The sequence below is a fragment of the Macrotis lagotis genome, chromosome X, assembly GCF_037893015.1.
Source record: "Macrotis lagotis isolate mMagLag1 chromosome X, bilby.v1.9.chrom.fasta, whole genome shotgun sequence".
Lineage (NCBI taxonomy): Eukaryota > Metazoa > Chordata > Mammalia > Peramelemorphia > Peramelidae > Macrotis > Macrotis lagotis.
In genome coordinates this window covers 654,403,598-654,420,037 of record NC_133666.1, presented here as the reverse complement: position 1 = coordinate 654,420,037, position 16,440 = coordinate 654,403,598, and the positions used below count along the sequence as shown (strand labels likewise).

The window sequence follows — 16,440 nt, the reverse complement described above, 5'->3', positions numbered from 1 at the left end:
CCGCAGCCCGGGCTGCAGGGCCCGCGCCGGGGCTAGGCCTGGCCCAGCCCCAGGCCGCTCGGGCCCGCGGGACCTCCGCCAGGGGCCTTCCTCGGGGATTCCGACGCCCATTTCCCGGCCGGCAGCCTTTCCGTGGTTTACAAAGCGCTCCGCCACGTGCCGCCTCAGAGCTCCTCCGGAATGGGCTGGGGTTGGCTCCGCTTTCCCCCCTCCCTGCCCGGGCTCCTGGGCCCTTGAGTCGGCCTCCTCCTGGTGGAACCGAGGTTCAGATTTGCCCCATCTCTCCCGCTCTTCCCTCATCTGTAAAACCACGGGGCTAAGTTAAAGTCCTGAACTTGGGAAGCCCCAAGCTCAAGTGTCACCTTGCTGTGATCCTAGCAGTCATCACCTCTAGGTTTCACCTGGAAAACGGGGAGGATCGCTTTTAATTCCATATTGCCAAGATGAAGATATGTCACGTGCTTTGCAAACCTGAAAGCACTATTCCTAAATCCTAAGCTCTAAAGCTGGGGTTCTTGACTTTTTTTGCTTGTCAGTGCGGACCCATTGGCAGTCTGATGGAGTTTATGGATCCCTTTTCAGTATAAGGTTTTTAATTGCATAATATAGTTTTGCAAAGGAAACCAATTGTTTATTAAATGTTTAAGCTCACAGATTCCCAGAGGTTAAGAACTCTCATTCTAAATCCTTAAAATCTTTCACTAGGGGCGGCTGGGTGGGGCAGTGGATAAGGCACAGGCCCTGGAGTCAGGAGTACTTGGGTTCAAATCAGGTCTCAGACACTTAATAATTACCTAGCTGTGTGGCCTTGGGCAAGCCACTTAACCCTATTTGCCTTGCAAAAACCTAAAAAAAAAAAATCTCTCACTAGCCACTAGTGTTCTGATAAAAGCACTTTGGAAAAGTTAACTACAGTTAATGTTACAGTAATACACCCAGTCCCACTCTTTGGTCTTCTGCTCTGCAGTGTTCTCAAGTACTGGGCCAACACTCATTTGAGCACTTGAGCTCCATGGCACCCATTTGAGAGATGGCTGCTAATATAAGGGATGCATTGGATGATAGGAGATTGGAATCAATTTAGCTGGTCTACCAAAAAAAAAAATGGGAAGTTAAATTGGCAATCCCAGCCTTTATGGAAAATTCTTCCAGATTGCTGGATGATCCCCCAATCTTACCTCTATGTCCCAGCTATTCAAGGATGGTGATTGTCACTGTCAAACTCCAGACAACTTGATTTCTTCAAGGTATGACAGCAAAAAAATGAACAACCTCTGGGGTAAAGACAGTGGGATCTGATGATAGCAGTTCCTAATTTTGGGGACCTGACCTCAACCCAGTGTCACAAACCATCACTCTTTAGGAGCTGAGGACCTCTTTCCTTCATGTGGGAAAAGAAGCAATTAAGGCCCCAGGTCAGCAAGCTATTGCACACAAGAAGTCAGAAAGCTCAAATGGTATTTTCTGCAGTGGGCATAAGGGAATTGAAATTAATTCAAGTGAAGGCAATGTCATCATGTACTGCCAGTTTGCAACTCTAGAGGAAAAAAGGCTATCTAGCAGTGTTGGAAGCATCTTAGTCAATCTAGAAAGTCCTCCTGTAGAGGGAATGGTCAGATTGACACATTGTCTGTCCCAGGTACAAACCTGGGACATCTAGGAGCAATGCAACCAAGCCCTGTTTCTACTACCTGGAACAGCTGAACTATGCTTTCTATCTAATCCCCTTCTTTCATCATCATCACCATCACCATTCCCCCCACCCCCCCAACCCCCTCTCTCTGGAAGAGAAGGACCGGGCAGAGACAGACACTTTGGTATGGCAATCTTTATATCCACAACACAGAATAACCATGCACAAATCCAGGGATGCAGGGCTCTATTTACAAAGTTTGCACTGAACTGAGTACAAGTGCTGTGGAGCAGAAGAAGATATATGAATGAACAGATATCTGCACTAAGCCCTGGCTTTCCCATGCAGAGTAAGCCCATTTGTGGTATAGCAATTACTCAGCAATGTCCACTATTGACCAACCTAACCACACCCAGAAATTTGGCCTATGTCAGGAAGACTCCCTAAAGTTAGCTTAGTCACCCTACCTGTAATCCTAATAGGTGGATTTTAGGGGATTCTGGTCAAAGTTTCCCTCATCCTCCCATTACTTCCCCTTAACTGCTATTCACTGGCTCAGGGCCCTTGATGACTTGCCAGTCTGTCATTCCAAGGAAAAGCATCTTCCAGACAGCCCATGAGCTAGATTTGGAATTCCTCAGGACTCAGGGGCATGTCTCAAGCCACATGACTCACAATCTCTGCCTTATGCCACACAGGTCAGAAGTCTTTTCTCCCAGGCAATAATTTTCATAAATACCTAGATGCAAGTTAGCTGCCAAAGAAAGTCAGCAGGTAGCAGACTGCAGTGTGCTTCCAAAGTGGAAGTAGGGGCCAGTAATGCCAAGGAAGAGTTGGGGAAAGGTCAACCCCAACCTTTAAGTAAAAGGCACCAGGTGGACCCAAGCCTGCTTGTTTCATGGCTAAGGCTAGCTGAAACCCTATTCCTAATTTACATCATTCAAAGGGATAATGAAAGAAGAGGCCAAAAAATTAAAAGGCCTTAATCTTCACCCCCCCACCCCCCACCCCCATCAAGAAACCAGATGGTGGCAGCAGGGTCCTGGAAGACAGCTGCCTAGAATAGGGTTGCTAAGAATCATTTCACACTGCTCTGGAGAGTGGCTATATTATGGAAGGCCTCTAAGCTGGTGAAACTTGTTTAATCAAAGGAAGTCAAGATAAGAACTGTTATCCAGAGTCTGTTTTCCCTTTCTGGGATACTAGTCCAGGTCTGAAAGAGAAGGGATGGTCTTTGGGCTGTTAGATAACCTGTCAGGAAATTAATGGTGTCTTGGGAGACCTGAATCCTGAATAATTGATGTGCCTGTATTCTTCCCAGAACTCCAACCCTGCTACAACCACAAGCCCATTTCTACATCTTCCTGGAAATTTCAGCAAGGCAGGTTGAAGGACTGAATTGAACGGTCCCAGTTTCAACAGTTCTTCCTACCAGGGCTAGTAACAGCATGTGACCTAGAGTTTTGGTTTTTTTTTGGGGGGGGGAGTCCTGGAATGTCACCAAGTTAACACTAACCCATGCTAAGAGGCTCTAGTCTCAGCTCAAATCTTAGGCCAGAAGAGAAAGACACAACTAAAATGTTGAAGACTGGAACAATTTCCTGCTATAGAGCTGAGAAACAAGTCAAGGTCAAGGTCTGGGAGTACTAAATAAGACTGCCCTGGTCTGACCTTTCACACAGGCATGGGACAGGGTACTTCACAGGAAAGAAACAGCATTTCAGAGCCTGACTCCTCCTCAAAGGAGGGGCAATTTGTGAGGTCAACAAGATCAAGGGATGCCTAGATGGCTCCTCCCTCACCTCCCCTGCCCAGAAATCCAATGAAGAGTAGACTCCCTTAAATTTGCAAGACCAGAGCATTAAAAACAGCCCTAAGAAGAGACTACACCCAAGGAGCAGATATAGAGCCTATCTGTAAGCCAACACAACTTAGCCAATGGAACACAGACTGAAGCTCTACCTTGACTTTAAGGCCAGTGAAAACACATATTGTAGGACAGACTCCAAAACACAGTTGGACCCTCATCCATTCTGTTCCAGTCACTTTCAAGAGCAGCTACACTGCTGCCAGTCCTGGGACCTCTGACACCTTACACTCCATATGAGGAAGAGCCATGCTCTCCAGTCATGCAGCAACTTGTGCTCTGGAGCTGGCAGCTGGCTGAAAGCCAAGTCTGCTTTAGCTCGGGAGACCTATCCACAAAATCCTCCCATGGAGGAGAAGAACAAGGCCAAGGCCATGGACACCTTCCTGAATCCACAGGACTCACACCTTGAAGGTGAAATGTTCCAGAATAACTAGTTCTCACTTGGCAAGGATCCCAGAGCAACTCCCACAAGTTATCAACTAACCTTAGCAAGAGATCTTTCATGCTTAATTGGAAGAAAAGCTCTTCCATCTTTTTCTAAAAGCCAGCCCTCAAATGTCTGGAATGTTAGCTCCACTTATTCTGTCAGCCATGTAGGAGGTACAAGTTGCACCACTAGCACAAGCCAGCCAAGGTCTTAACCTGCATAGGTGGTGGGGTAGGGCAGACCATCCCAGTGAGAGCAGGTGATACTAGTCTACCTATAACCACCATGTTCAAAGGCACAACTAAGCAGTCCTTCCCCTTCCTTTGCTAATATCAGTGTACCATGTAAACAAGCGCAAATGGCAGGGCAAGCTCATTGCCTGGCTGGACCATCACTAACTTTGACTACCCCTCTAGAAAGTGGGAGCATGATCAGGTTTCTCTTGTTGTATCAGACAGGGATGCATAGTGGTCAAGATTGCTGCTGAGGCTAGTGGGCATCGGGAAATGTATAACTGTTGCAAATAGCATCCTGGCACTGAGGAAATGAGACAAGGGCAAAGAACACAGTTGCATACAAGAAATAGAATCATACATTTTAGTAAAGGTCAAGAAAAATTATAGCCCATGAGAGTCAATTGTTAAAGAATAAAAGGGTGAAGGAAAGGGTCAAGATGCTATGATTTGGCATAAATCTTACAAAATGTATAAAGAATCTGTGTTTTTCTACAATAACAAAACCCAAAAACTCTAAGTGCAGTTATATACAAAACATGAGAATATTGCTTCCCTTGCAAATGGGTTTCAGGCAAGATGGCGAGTTGGAGAGGGAACTGTGGGTACAAATGAGATGAGTAAGGGCCTGCACAGGCTGAAGCTGCTCAGGGTTCTAGGACAGGAGGAAGAGGCCACAGAGGAAGGGCCGGCACTTGCTGGACGCTCAGGTTGAGGAAGAGGATCCTCTCTGGTGGCTGACAAATCATTCCTTTTCAGCCTGCCCCAGGCTCCCCGGGCTTCTCCCTGGGGCAAGAGGTACCCAGCAATGACTCTCCCCAGGACTAAGTCCAGAGGCTAGACACAAGTGAGGGAGGGAACTCTGGGGACCGTGTCACCAACAGCCTCACCAAGGGTCTTTGGCCACCAAATGAGAACCCCAATGCTCATCGCAGGATCCCAACTGGACACAACAGGACATCTGAGGAAAAGATTTTTTCCTACTTTAATTTCAACACACCTCCTCCCTTCCCTGTTTCCCGTCTTCCCCAGAGATCTAAGGGTCTATTGAAAACGTTGGGCTAAATGAAAAAGCAAATCAGTGTAGGTGTGTCTTCCTTCAGCCGAGATAAATGAGGTCTTGGTTCCTCCTTCTCCTCCCACCAATCACTAGACAACCAAGTGGCACTGCCCAGGGGGGCAGCCAGGGCTCATCCTCCGGGGGCAGAGCCTGAATGATCAGGCCCAAGGTCAGCCCACTCCCCTGGGAGCCTGAGAGGAAAGGGAGGATCAGGCCTACAGTTAATGCTCAAAAATGGACAGTGGGGATGGGAAAGAAACAAGGATGACAAAGAGTCACTGAATCACAGGAGATAAACTGCAAAGACGTGCACACACGTTTCTAACTGAAGCACAGCAAGGTAAGGGCAGGCAGGGAAGGAGCCTCTGGGCGCAGGTGGTCACAGGTTCTGGCAGCACTGCAGTTTGTTGGATTTCTGTCCATCAGTGGTGGGGGGGACACTGATGTCTACCACATTGTTGCCAGGAGATTCATCATGTGCAGAACGATCAGCAATCTGCTTCTGGGATACTATGCGGTAAATCTCTGTGGGCAAACAGACTTTGGGTTAGCAAAACAGGAAGGAGGGCTGCCAAGTCACCAGAAATATACATAGGTCAAAGCTGTGTCTATCTATAGAGCTCACCTTTTGTTCCTGATCCAAAACAAGAAGAAACAGAACCAAGCAAAGAAAGGGTCCAGAAACACAGAGAAAAGCAGTCCTGGCCACTCCCTAGAGCAGAGTTGTTAGGGGCATCCCTCCCAACCTTAATAGCAACTTTCAGTGAAGATGGCATTCATTCTACCTGCAACACACAAAACTGCCATTCTTCCTTCATCTATGCCTCAATTTTCTATCTATAAGATAGGCTTCTTATTTATGTCTCTCCCACTTCATTAGGGAGCTTCAAGAATTCATGCATTAATAGTCAGGTGCTTCTCATACATGCTTCAGGTATGTCATGCTAAATTAATCTTCGGAGACACACACATGTGGAAGGGACCTTCAGCCAGTCACTTAACTTCTGTTTGCCTCAGTTTCCTCAATTATAAAATGGGGATAATAACACCACCTACCTGGCAAGGATTTTGTTTTGTTTTAGAGATGGCTGAACCACAAAGCAGTTGATTGTTTAGTAAAAACAGCAGTGGGGTCCTGGGAGAGGGAACTGATGCACCATCATGGGTTACTGCAATGGGTTCACTTAGGCTACTCTGCCTACCCCACTGAATTCTAGGATAGGGTGCCACAATTCCCTCCCTCAAGATCCTTCCTAGAGGGAAACTGAGGATGGGAGTGGGACTAACCTCAGGACGCAAAGGCATTCTGGTTCACTCTCATTCTCTTTCCCAGGACCAGTTTAGTCCAATCTGGTCAGTTCTGTCCTTCCTAGCCCATGGGTGTAGGTAGCACAACCCTAATAGTAACACAGGTACTGACTAGTAACAGAGTCCTACAGATATGACCTCCCTCTGCAATATGACCTTCCCTGGCAATGATGCTAGGCTACACAACTAATTCTGGCATCCCAGAAGAACAGTGGGTTTCAAGAAGTAACAGTATATAGTTGATATTTTTTCTGCATTGAATCCATAGCAACTCTACCTTCTTGGAGGATCTCAGGCTACCCCGCCCTTAGTTTTTATTTTCCCCTGAGTTTTGCTTACTTGCCAAGTTATCTAAATGAAATAGAAAACTGACAGTTGTCCTAAATGGGCATACCCCTGTCCTAATGGTTTATACCCTATCTCTCCCCTTGGTACTCTCTCAGGGACAGCACATTCCACTAGATGGAGTCATTTAGGCTCCAACTGTCAAATACAGACAGGAAATTCACCTGGCCCTCAAAGAGACACAGTTTATTGTTTGCAGAACAGGTTTACCTCTATCTCCTCTTCCTGGCATCCAAACCAGGGATAGATAATGGGCTAGCTTATGTCTGCATACTAGTTTAATTTCATCAAAAACTTATAGGGAAATATGATTCAGGCTATAACCTACAGCTTTACACTAAGTCAACACCTAGTGAGAGCTACTATGACTGTCCCTTTTAGAGAAGAATGTCTAGGGATTTGATTTATGCAGCTGGGGTTTTTTGAACAAGTAGCTAAACCTCTAGAGGGGGCTTTCTTTCAACAAATGTGTTGCTTGTTCCCATTTGGCCCAATCAATACAAACACTCAAATGGGGGGTGGGGCAGGAAGAAAGAGGGGCAGAGGGGAGATGGAAGAAATTCCAACAATTAAACAAATGCTTTTTCTAAATATAACATTCAGTCATTTTAAAAAAAAAAAAAAAAGAGGGGCAGCTAGGTGGCACGGTGGAAAGAGTACCAGCCCTGGAGTCAGGAGAACCTGAGTTCAAATCCAGCCTCAGACACTTAATAATTACCTAGCTATGCGGCCTTGGGCAAGCCACTTAACCCCATTGCCTTGCAAAAAAAAAAACCTAAAAAAATAGTAATAGTAATCTCCAGATGATCTAGCAATCTGAATTCTTTTGAATGTTAAAGGAACTTTAAAAAGTAAGCCATTTAAAATTTCAAAAAACCTTTTGTCAAATATAAACATTGAAGCTTTACTTTTGACTTTTAAGCTTGGAAATAAGAGCCAGACCAGCTATTTATCCCAAGCTGTTGTGGTCCAGTTGCATCTGACTCTGTGAGTTTGGGCTTTCTTGGCAAAGATATTGAAGTGGTTTGTGTTTCCTATTCCAGCTCATTTCATAAAAGAGGAAACTGAGGCAAATAAAGTGAAGTGACTTGCCCAGGGTCACATAGCTGAAATCATATTTGAACTCAGGTCTTCGTGACTCCAGGTCTAGCATTCCCTATTCATTGGGATAAGCTGCCCAGATTACTCGAAAAAGATTTTTCCTAAATTGTCATGTTCCCTCTGCATTTTTTCTCCCTTCTTTTTTATCTTTCCTATAATAGCCTTTTCTCTCTTCATCCCATTCCCTCTCTATACTGATCAAAATATAGCAGTTTGGTGTGTTATTACAGAATTGCCAAGAAGGTTAGAATGAGAAGGGATCCTTAAAAACCATCTAGTTCAAATCCCTATTTTATAAAGAAAGAAACAGATCCAAAGAGGTAAAGAGATTTTAGCTTAGGTCATATGGAGCCTGGGGCATATCTAGGACTAGAACCCAGGTTTCCTGGCTCTCCAGTGACTTCAATTTTACAAGGCTATTTTTGTGACTAAAAGTTTATGTTCTTAATTCTTAAGAAGACATCAGTGAGTAAATGAGTTTCCTGGATTAAAAGCATGTTATAAGTGGAAGGGACTACAGATAACATATGAATACTCATAATTTCTGCCTCTAAATCCCTGAATTACTTCCTGGATTACCACTTCAGGCCAAGGTTTAACCAGCCCTGCCAAGCCCATGCCATGCCTACTCCAAACCAAGATACCACTCACCTGTGAGAATGTTCTTAAAGGCTTCTTCCACATTGGTTGAATCCAAGGCAGATGTCTCAATAAAAGATAAATTGTTTTTCTCTGAAACAAAGGAGGTAATTTTAATTAGTACCTGGCAACATCCTAATATCCTCCCTTTCTTACTATGATCCCTTGGTGAATTAGTTCAGTTTTACACTTGCTACCAATTCTGCCCTCCAACCCCAACCCTCGCTTTTGCTCATAATATGCCTTTGTTCTTATGACACAGAAAGAAATCACAAATTGGTTCCACTACAAATTTTTTGTTATATAACCTAGATCCTCATTGTTAGAAGGCAATACTTTTCCACTCTATCAACCAATTTGTTATCCCACTCACAATCATGGCTATTCCAACACTTTCCTTCCAGAGCACCACTTTCTTCCACCCTCTCATCTGGTGACATTGACTCAAACTTTCCTAAAAAAAAGTTGAGGCCATTTGTTAAGAGATCCCTTGGGGGGGGGGGGGGGGCAGCTAGGTGGAGCAATGGTTAGAGCATTGGCCAGGAGTACTTGAGTTCAAATCCAGCCTCAAACACTTAATAATTACCTAGCTGTATGACCTTGGGCAAGTCACTTAACCCCATTGCCTTGTATGAACTTAAAAAAGAACCCTCTCCCCCCCCCATTTCACATCATTCAGACATCTCCCATGTGTTACTCTACTCCTCTTTACTCCAAGATGTGGACTTCTCCTTGCCAAGGCAAATCCCCTTTATATGTACCTTTGACTGCATCAGTTCCTGCTTTCTCCAGTAGACTACTCACTCTAGCATCTCCATTTTCTCTATAATATTCAATCTACACCTGCTGGTTCTTGCCCTGTTGCCTATAAATATGCCTATGTCTTCCCCATCCTTAAAAAACCCCTCAATCCTACCAGTTCAGCTACTGTCCAATAATTCCCTTCATCTTTTCCACTAAACTCCTTGACAAGACTGTCTATACTAGTTGCTATCTACTCTCAGCCTTTATCATTCAGTTGAAATTGCCCTCTCCAAAGTTACCAGTGATCACTTAATGACCAAAACTTATTCTAATCACACTCAATTCAAATCCTTATTTACTTAGCCACAGTGCTTAGCCCTGTTGATCACCCTTTTTCCTATTTGTAACCCAGGTTCCTAACATCCTTGACCAAGTTCTCATATCCAATTTATCTTCCTGTTTCTACCTTTCCAAAAAATCTTTTACACACACACACACACACACACACACACACACACACAGCCATCACTCCAGTATATCTTTACAAGTTAACAAAACATATGACATTATATCATTTGAGTCGCCTAGGAACCCTGTGAAATTAGTATCAGATATTATCCATACTAGAAATATACTTAAATGACTTTGTCTAGGGTGTCCCAGTTGTTAAGTGTCCAAGATGGGACTTGTTTCCAAGGTAGGACTTGACTACCAATCCACTATGTCAGGAAAATTGTGCTAATCAAATTTATCAAATCTCTTAACAGTTGCATTACTTCCAAGTATGACACTTACAAATGCATCTGAATGCTGAACACAACAGAACAAATTCTTCCCTACTACATGTCAGTGACTGCAATTTAGCTGAAGGCTCAAGTTTACTACCATGTTCCCCCAAATATTTCCTGGAGGGTCTTGGACAGCTGTTTCTCTTCATCTGTACATCTTCCATAAAATCTCTGTCTTGTTAAACTTGGCAGGTTTTCAATAACGTTACTATTGTCATAAGCATAACTCCAGCTATGTTTCCTATCAGTTTCCTCTGTTCAGAGGGCTCATGTGGTCCATGAATGCTACTGGAGGTAGCATTTACAACTTTCCCCAGATGTTTTTCAATTTTTTTTTAATTTTTCATGTCTGTCTAACCAATAATCCTGAGGAAGTGCGCAGATGCAGAAAGTGAAAAGCTTAGCCTGAGTTCCTTCCTTTTCTCTCTCGTTTCTTCAGAATTCTTTCCCAGGAGTTTTATTCTTTTGTAATCTTGCCCTTTTCCTTTCTGTAGCCTTTGTAGCCTCCCAGGTCACAGGCAGCTTCCCTTCTCTTCCCTTCCTCCTCTGCTCTCTGGTGACATGAACTTTGGAGCTTCCTTTCCCTCAGTTTCTGGACAGCTAGGCCACTCCTTCTTGTACTGCAGACTCTCCTCAGGCATTTTGTAGGCCAGCACAATATCTTCTCCACTTGGTCTGGTCACATTGTAATCGAACTGGCTTATTAACTGACCCTTAAGTCCCTAAATATTGTGCTTACCTCAAAAATTCCTTACTCTCCCAATGAATACAGGAGCTTCCAATGTATGTGAATTTAAAAGTATCAATATACATACATGCATTTTAAGCAACACATAAACTTTTCTTTATCAGTTTGGCACCGTGGACAGCTTCAGAGCTAGAAAAACCTCAGTTCAAATCCTACCACTCATATGTATCAGATGTCACCTGAACCAAGTCTCTCAACTTCAGTGTTCCAGCCAAATCTCTAATATTACAAGTTGTAGTACATGGCTGATCTGCATTGGTGGGAGGAATTCCTTATATGGTGGAAATCTTAGGCCCAGTTAATTTTTTTTTAAAGATATGTCTGTTCATATATAGTTGCGATTTACAAGGAGTAACCACCCTTTACAAAAATCGTTCTACATTAATTGCTTTATGGAATACGGGTGACCATGGGATTCCAAAAGTTCTGTCAGTGGGCAAGAAGATCTGGCAGCTCCCAATCAAATTGAAAAAGCTCCCACGATAGTGAGTGGAATATTCCCTCTTAAGAGTTAATATTCCAGGGCCGCCGAGTGACATCGGGGCTGCCCCGCCACAGGCTGCGGGGGCACGCAGGCGCAGGCCAGACCTTCTGCAAGCGCCGCGCCAACTCAGAGTCGGAGTCGGACGAGCAGGACAGTGAGGAGGTCTGGTTGAAACTGGAGGAAACCAAAGAAGTTCAGAACTTGAGAAGACGACCTAATGGGGTGAGTGCTGTAGCCCTTCGGGTTGGGGAGAAAGTACAGGAAGAGACAATTCTAGTGTATGATCCCTTTAAGATCAAGACTGGTGGAATGGTGGACATGAAGAAACTTAAGGAGAGAAACAAGGACAGAATTAATGAAGAGGAGGACCTCAACTTAGGAGCATCATTTTCAGCAGAAACTAATTGAAGGGATGAAAATGCTGATATGATGAAATACATTGAGACTGAGCTAAAGAAGAAGAAAGGAATTGTGGAAAATGAGGAGCAAAAGGTGAAATTGAAGAATGCTTAAGACTGTCTTTATGAGCTCCCTGAGAGCATCCGAGTCTCCTCAGCTAAGAAAACAGAAAAGATGCTGTCCAACCAGATGCTGAGTGGTATCCCTGAGGTGGACTTGGGCATTGATGCAAAGATTAAAAATATCATTTCAACAGAAGATGCCAAGGCTCGACTACTGGCTGGGCAGCAGAACAAAAATAAAGACAGTGAAACCTCTTTTGTTCCAACCAATATGGCTGTGAACTATGTGCAGCACAACCGATTTTATCATGAAGAGCTCAATGCCCCAGTTCGGAGGCACAAAGAAGAGCCAAAAACCCGACCCCTCAGGGTAGGAGATACAGAGAAGCCAGAACCTGAGAGGTCTCCTCCAAATCGCAAGCGCCCTCCCAATGAAAAGGCAACCGATGATTATCATTATGAGAAGTTTAAGAAGATGAACAGATGCTACTGATATCAGCTGGGGAATAGCTGGGGAGGGGATTTTTGCAGAGTTTATTTTTTGTCAAGTACAAGATGCAATGTAAATATCACAGAGAAAAGTGTGTTTCTTTTAGACTCCTTAGGCTGTGCAGTTATCATGTTACAATCTATTTTTGGATTTTTTTGCAACTAGGTTTATGAATGTGAACATGGGAAAATCAACTTAATAGTTGTGCATGTTAATTGCCGGGTTTTCTTAAGCAGTGGATTGATTTCTTCATTAAGCTGTGAGATTTTTCCTTTTTTGTCCAATAATATTCTTGTTTCCCTTTCCAAATCTCCTTTATAAATAAGTAGTTTTTTTTAATTTTTTATTTGAGTAATATGAAGTAGGTTGCAGGAATTATGGGATCTTATTCTTTAAACTATTTTCTTATGCCCAGACAGCATTGCTCCAAACTTAGTTTAGGAAGTCTTATTTAAGAAATATCTTTCAGGAGACTGAGATTTGCTACTTGCTTTAGTGACCTTAAACAAGTCTTTCCTTCCCTTGAACCAATCTCATCTATAAAATGGGGCTGCATTAACTAGAGTAGTTAATGGCTGCATTACCTCACAAGATTATTGTGAAGATCAAACTAATATTTTATAATCCTGTAGTACTTGTTTAAAAAAAACAGCAAAGAAATCCAGGATAGAACTAAGGAGGCAAAAGTACTTTTCTGATACTCCCAAATTCCTATTGGTAGTTCCATACAATTTATTACTATATCAAAAAGTTGTAGTTGAGTATTTTAATTGTTATATAAAATAATTCATAATTCTTACGTAGAACCAGACACTTCACCTCTTTTGGGGGGAGATTTACCTTCTGCCTATTCTACTGGTGGCTGACATTGCAGGTACCAAGGAACTTGGCTTCTAAATTCTAAATTCTCCAGCCCTAGAGCAAACCTGAGTGACTAAATGGATTTTTCAGATCTAGCTAAAAAGAAATTTAAAAACTGGTTTTATAAAGCAAAAAAAAAAAAAAGAGTTAACATTCCTAGTGAAGTCCTCTCAGGGTTAAAAAACATTAAAACAAAGACAATTACTCTTAGGCTATTCTTGGAAGAAAGAGGGACAGAGGCCTTGCATTCTCAGTCAGACACCTCCCAATTCTGTTAGGGAGGGAGACAATGGACTATTTCTATAAGAGTCCTTGCATTCCTAGTTAGCCACCTGTTTGATGATAGACTGAAAAACAGGTAGTCTGCCTCCTCTTGTCTGATGATAAGTACTAAGAAGACCTTGCATACTCAGACATTAATTCATTTAGATAGACAACAAAAGGCCATTAGAAATCTTCTTAGGGGTGGCTAGAGCACCAGCCCTGGAGTCAGGAGTACCTGAGTTCAAATCTGGTCTCAGACACTTAATAATTACCTAGCTGTGTGGCCTTGGGCAAACCATTTAACCCCATTTGCCTTGCAAGAACCTTAAAAAAAAAAAAGAAAAGAAATTTTCTGATATCCTCACCATCTAGATGGTGAGGTAATATTCTATGAAAATATTTTATTCTTCTCTTTGTTACCGGGTAGATTTTTCACATAAAGATTGTAACTCTGAAAACCTTAACCAATCAGATTGAAAGAGAGGGGGCTAGGGAGGAGGGAATTGGACTAGGCCATAGAATCCTGCTTGACTGTCACCTTTTGAGGACCAGACCAGTTAGTATAGAGAGGCTCAATACCAGCTTGCTCACAAGTGATTAATTTTTCAATTATAGCAACTTTCTAACACTAAGTCTTAAAGGGGTTTTAAGACACAAGGAATTCTACCTGCCTGCAGCAATATAATATAAGCCTGAAATAAGCAGCATTAAATATGTATGTTTGTATATTATAAATAGCTCATCAATATACAACCTATAAATATTATTCAGAGAGTCCCAATATATATACTAAAAATATGTGGGAAATAGAAATTTATAAAATGAATAGATAAGTAAAGTGGTTCTCAGTTTGGAAATCTTTGGTCGATAAGAAACCTATTACTGCCTCTTTAATTGAGAGTCAACCCTTTAAAAATCTCAACTGTGATTCAATCTTCACATCATCCTCTTCTCTCTTCCCTATTGGCAAGGTATATAATTGTGACAGAGTATATAACTCCCCATGGACCTACAATCACTCAATACAAACTCAACAACAACTTCTTAGTAGACAAGAAGGTGATAGGTTTTGCCAAGTCCACACACTTGAGGAAATCTGCACATGAGGCCTAAGTCTATAAAATATATACAAAATCAGTGATTTGGAGGATACTGATGGCCCTGCTCTGGAAGTTGAAGATGCTTCCAGCAAAATCACTGTAAGAATACTACTAGCCATTTTCAAGAGAAGACAAAGTCAAAGGAAAATAGAATGTAGTTTATAAAGAATTTAGAACTGTGTCAAGAAAAGCACACATTTACATGGCTCTGAGCCATGAGAAAGAGAAACACACATAACCCATACAGGCTGATACCTTTACATTAAAATTTAACCCAGAGTTCATATGACTTGCATGTACATACTTAACTGAGTTTTTTTCACTTAAAAGTCTATTGAAGAAATTTCTGGTTTTGCCTTTATTCTCCCTAACAGGTAGAATGATTCTTCTAAGTAAAGGGAAAATGTCTTTGTAAAACATTAAGTATCTCATAAGTGGACAAGTTTTACTACCTTTTACATTATGGAGAAGTAGAAGAGCATGATTTCCTGATACACAACAACGCACAGTACTGATGGCACTGAACCAAGGATGAGAGGGCCTGGATTTGATTCCAGCCCCACACCCCTACCAGCTCTGTGACTGCAGTCAAGTAATAACCACTGTAAGCACTTTCCTTATACATAAAATGGAATAATTATAATTTTACTACCTACTCTCACAGGGTTATTGAGGAAAGTGTTCTGTCAATCTTAAAACACTCTAGAGAATTATTTTCCCCTGCTAGACTGTAATAAATTCCATAGTGGTAGGAAGTGATCATTTTAATCTTTCTATTCAGAGAGCTAGTATAGGGTCCTGCACACTAGCAACAGATTAAGGGATTGTGGAATTAAATTAAAGGTACTGAACTCAAAGCCAGGGCAAGGCAGAGAAAGCTCCCAAGTTCAAATTCTCCACCTTCTGGAGTACCCCCAGACCAAGGCTAAGGCTACCCACCTGCAAATGCTCGGGCCTCATCTGTAGGCACAGCACGGAGGTGGCGCAGGTCACTCTTGTTCCCCACCAGCATGATCACAATGTTGTTGTCAGCATGGTCACGGAGTTCTTTCAGCCAACGTTCCACATTCTCATATGTCAGGTGCTTGGCAATGTCATAGACCAACAGAGCTCCCACAGCCCCTCGGTAGTACCTGAGAAAAAATTAGCAGGACATTCACTTGGCCATGGAACCACACTGCCTATTCCGGGCTGGCTTTTCCTTCAAGCTATATTATAGCACTATGTGTTCTTTTTAAATCAGATTAAAATAAAACTCAGAAATGGGGCCAGGAACTGTCTTATCAAGGGTTGCCTGATAACTGAACAAACTGAACACAGAACTCCAAATGTGATCAGTAAGAGAAGGTATTCCTCATGCTTGCTGGTCCTACTCCACTAAGGTCCCCAAAAGTCCTCACCCACCCAAGACTACTCCCTTGGACAAGTACACCACACTCAATATATTGATTTTCTCCCACTTCTTTGTTCCCACATGGAAATTTACTCATCAGACACGTAGGGAATCACAGAATCTGAGTTGGAAATGACTTTCAAGGTTTTCGAGTCTAACACTTAACTAAAGAGAAATCCCTACCAATTGCATCCCTCACCTGGGAGTCAGGAAGACCAGGTTTTATTCCTACTATGTCCTGCCTCACTCACTGTTCTCTATCTCCCAGCCTCAGTTTCCTCTTCTTTGAAGTGCTCATTTAGCCTCTACTTAAAGACTATCAAAGAAGAAGAATGCACTCCCAGCCCAGCCCTCTCTATTAGCACCCCCACTTCCTAATTGTGCTTTCACTTCTCAACCTGTTGCAATCTGACTTCCAACTATCCTATCACCCTTGGGAAACTGCACTCACCTGGGTGCATCAATAAGCTATTCTCAGGCTTCAGTCTTCA

General features: G+C 42.8%; 1 protein-coding gene and 1 pseudogene across 1 annotated transcript in view; one reads left to right on the top strand and one right to left on the bottom strand.

Annotated features, from left to right (window-relative positions):
* Window positions 1-5,134: 5,134 nt before the first annotated feature.
* The window catches only part of RAB11B (RAB11B, member RAS oncogene family), a 35,734-nt gene continuing 24,428 nt past the window's right edge, over window positions 5,135-16,440 (bottom strand). The window contains exons 3-5 of the mRNA XM_074205032.1: window positions 15,496-15,689; window positions 8,629-8,709; window positions 5,135-5,748 (exon numbers count right to left, since the gene is read on the bottom strand). Of these exons, the coding sequence (XP_074061133.1) occupies window positions 5,603-5,748; window positions 8,629-8,709; window positions 15,496-15,689 (421 nt within the window). The 3' untranslated portion in view covers window positions 5,135-5,602. The remainder of the gene's footprint in view (window positions 5,749-8,628; window positions 8,710-15,495; window positions 15,690-16,440) is intronic.
* On the top strand, window positions 10,531-12,335 carry LOC141496970 (splicing factor C9orf78 homolog pseudogene; annotated as a pseudogene).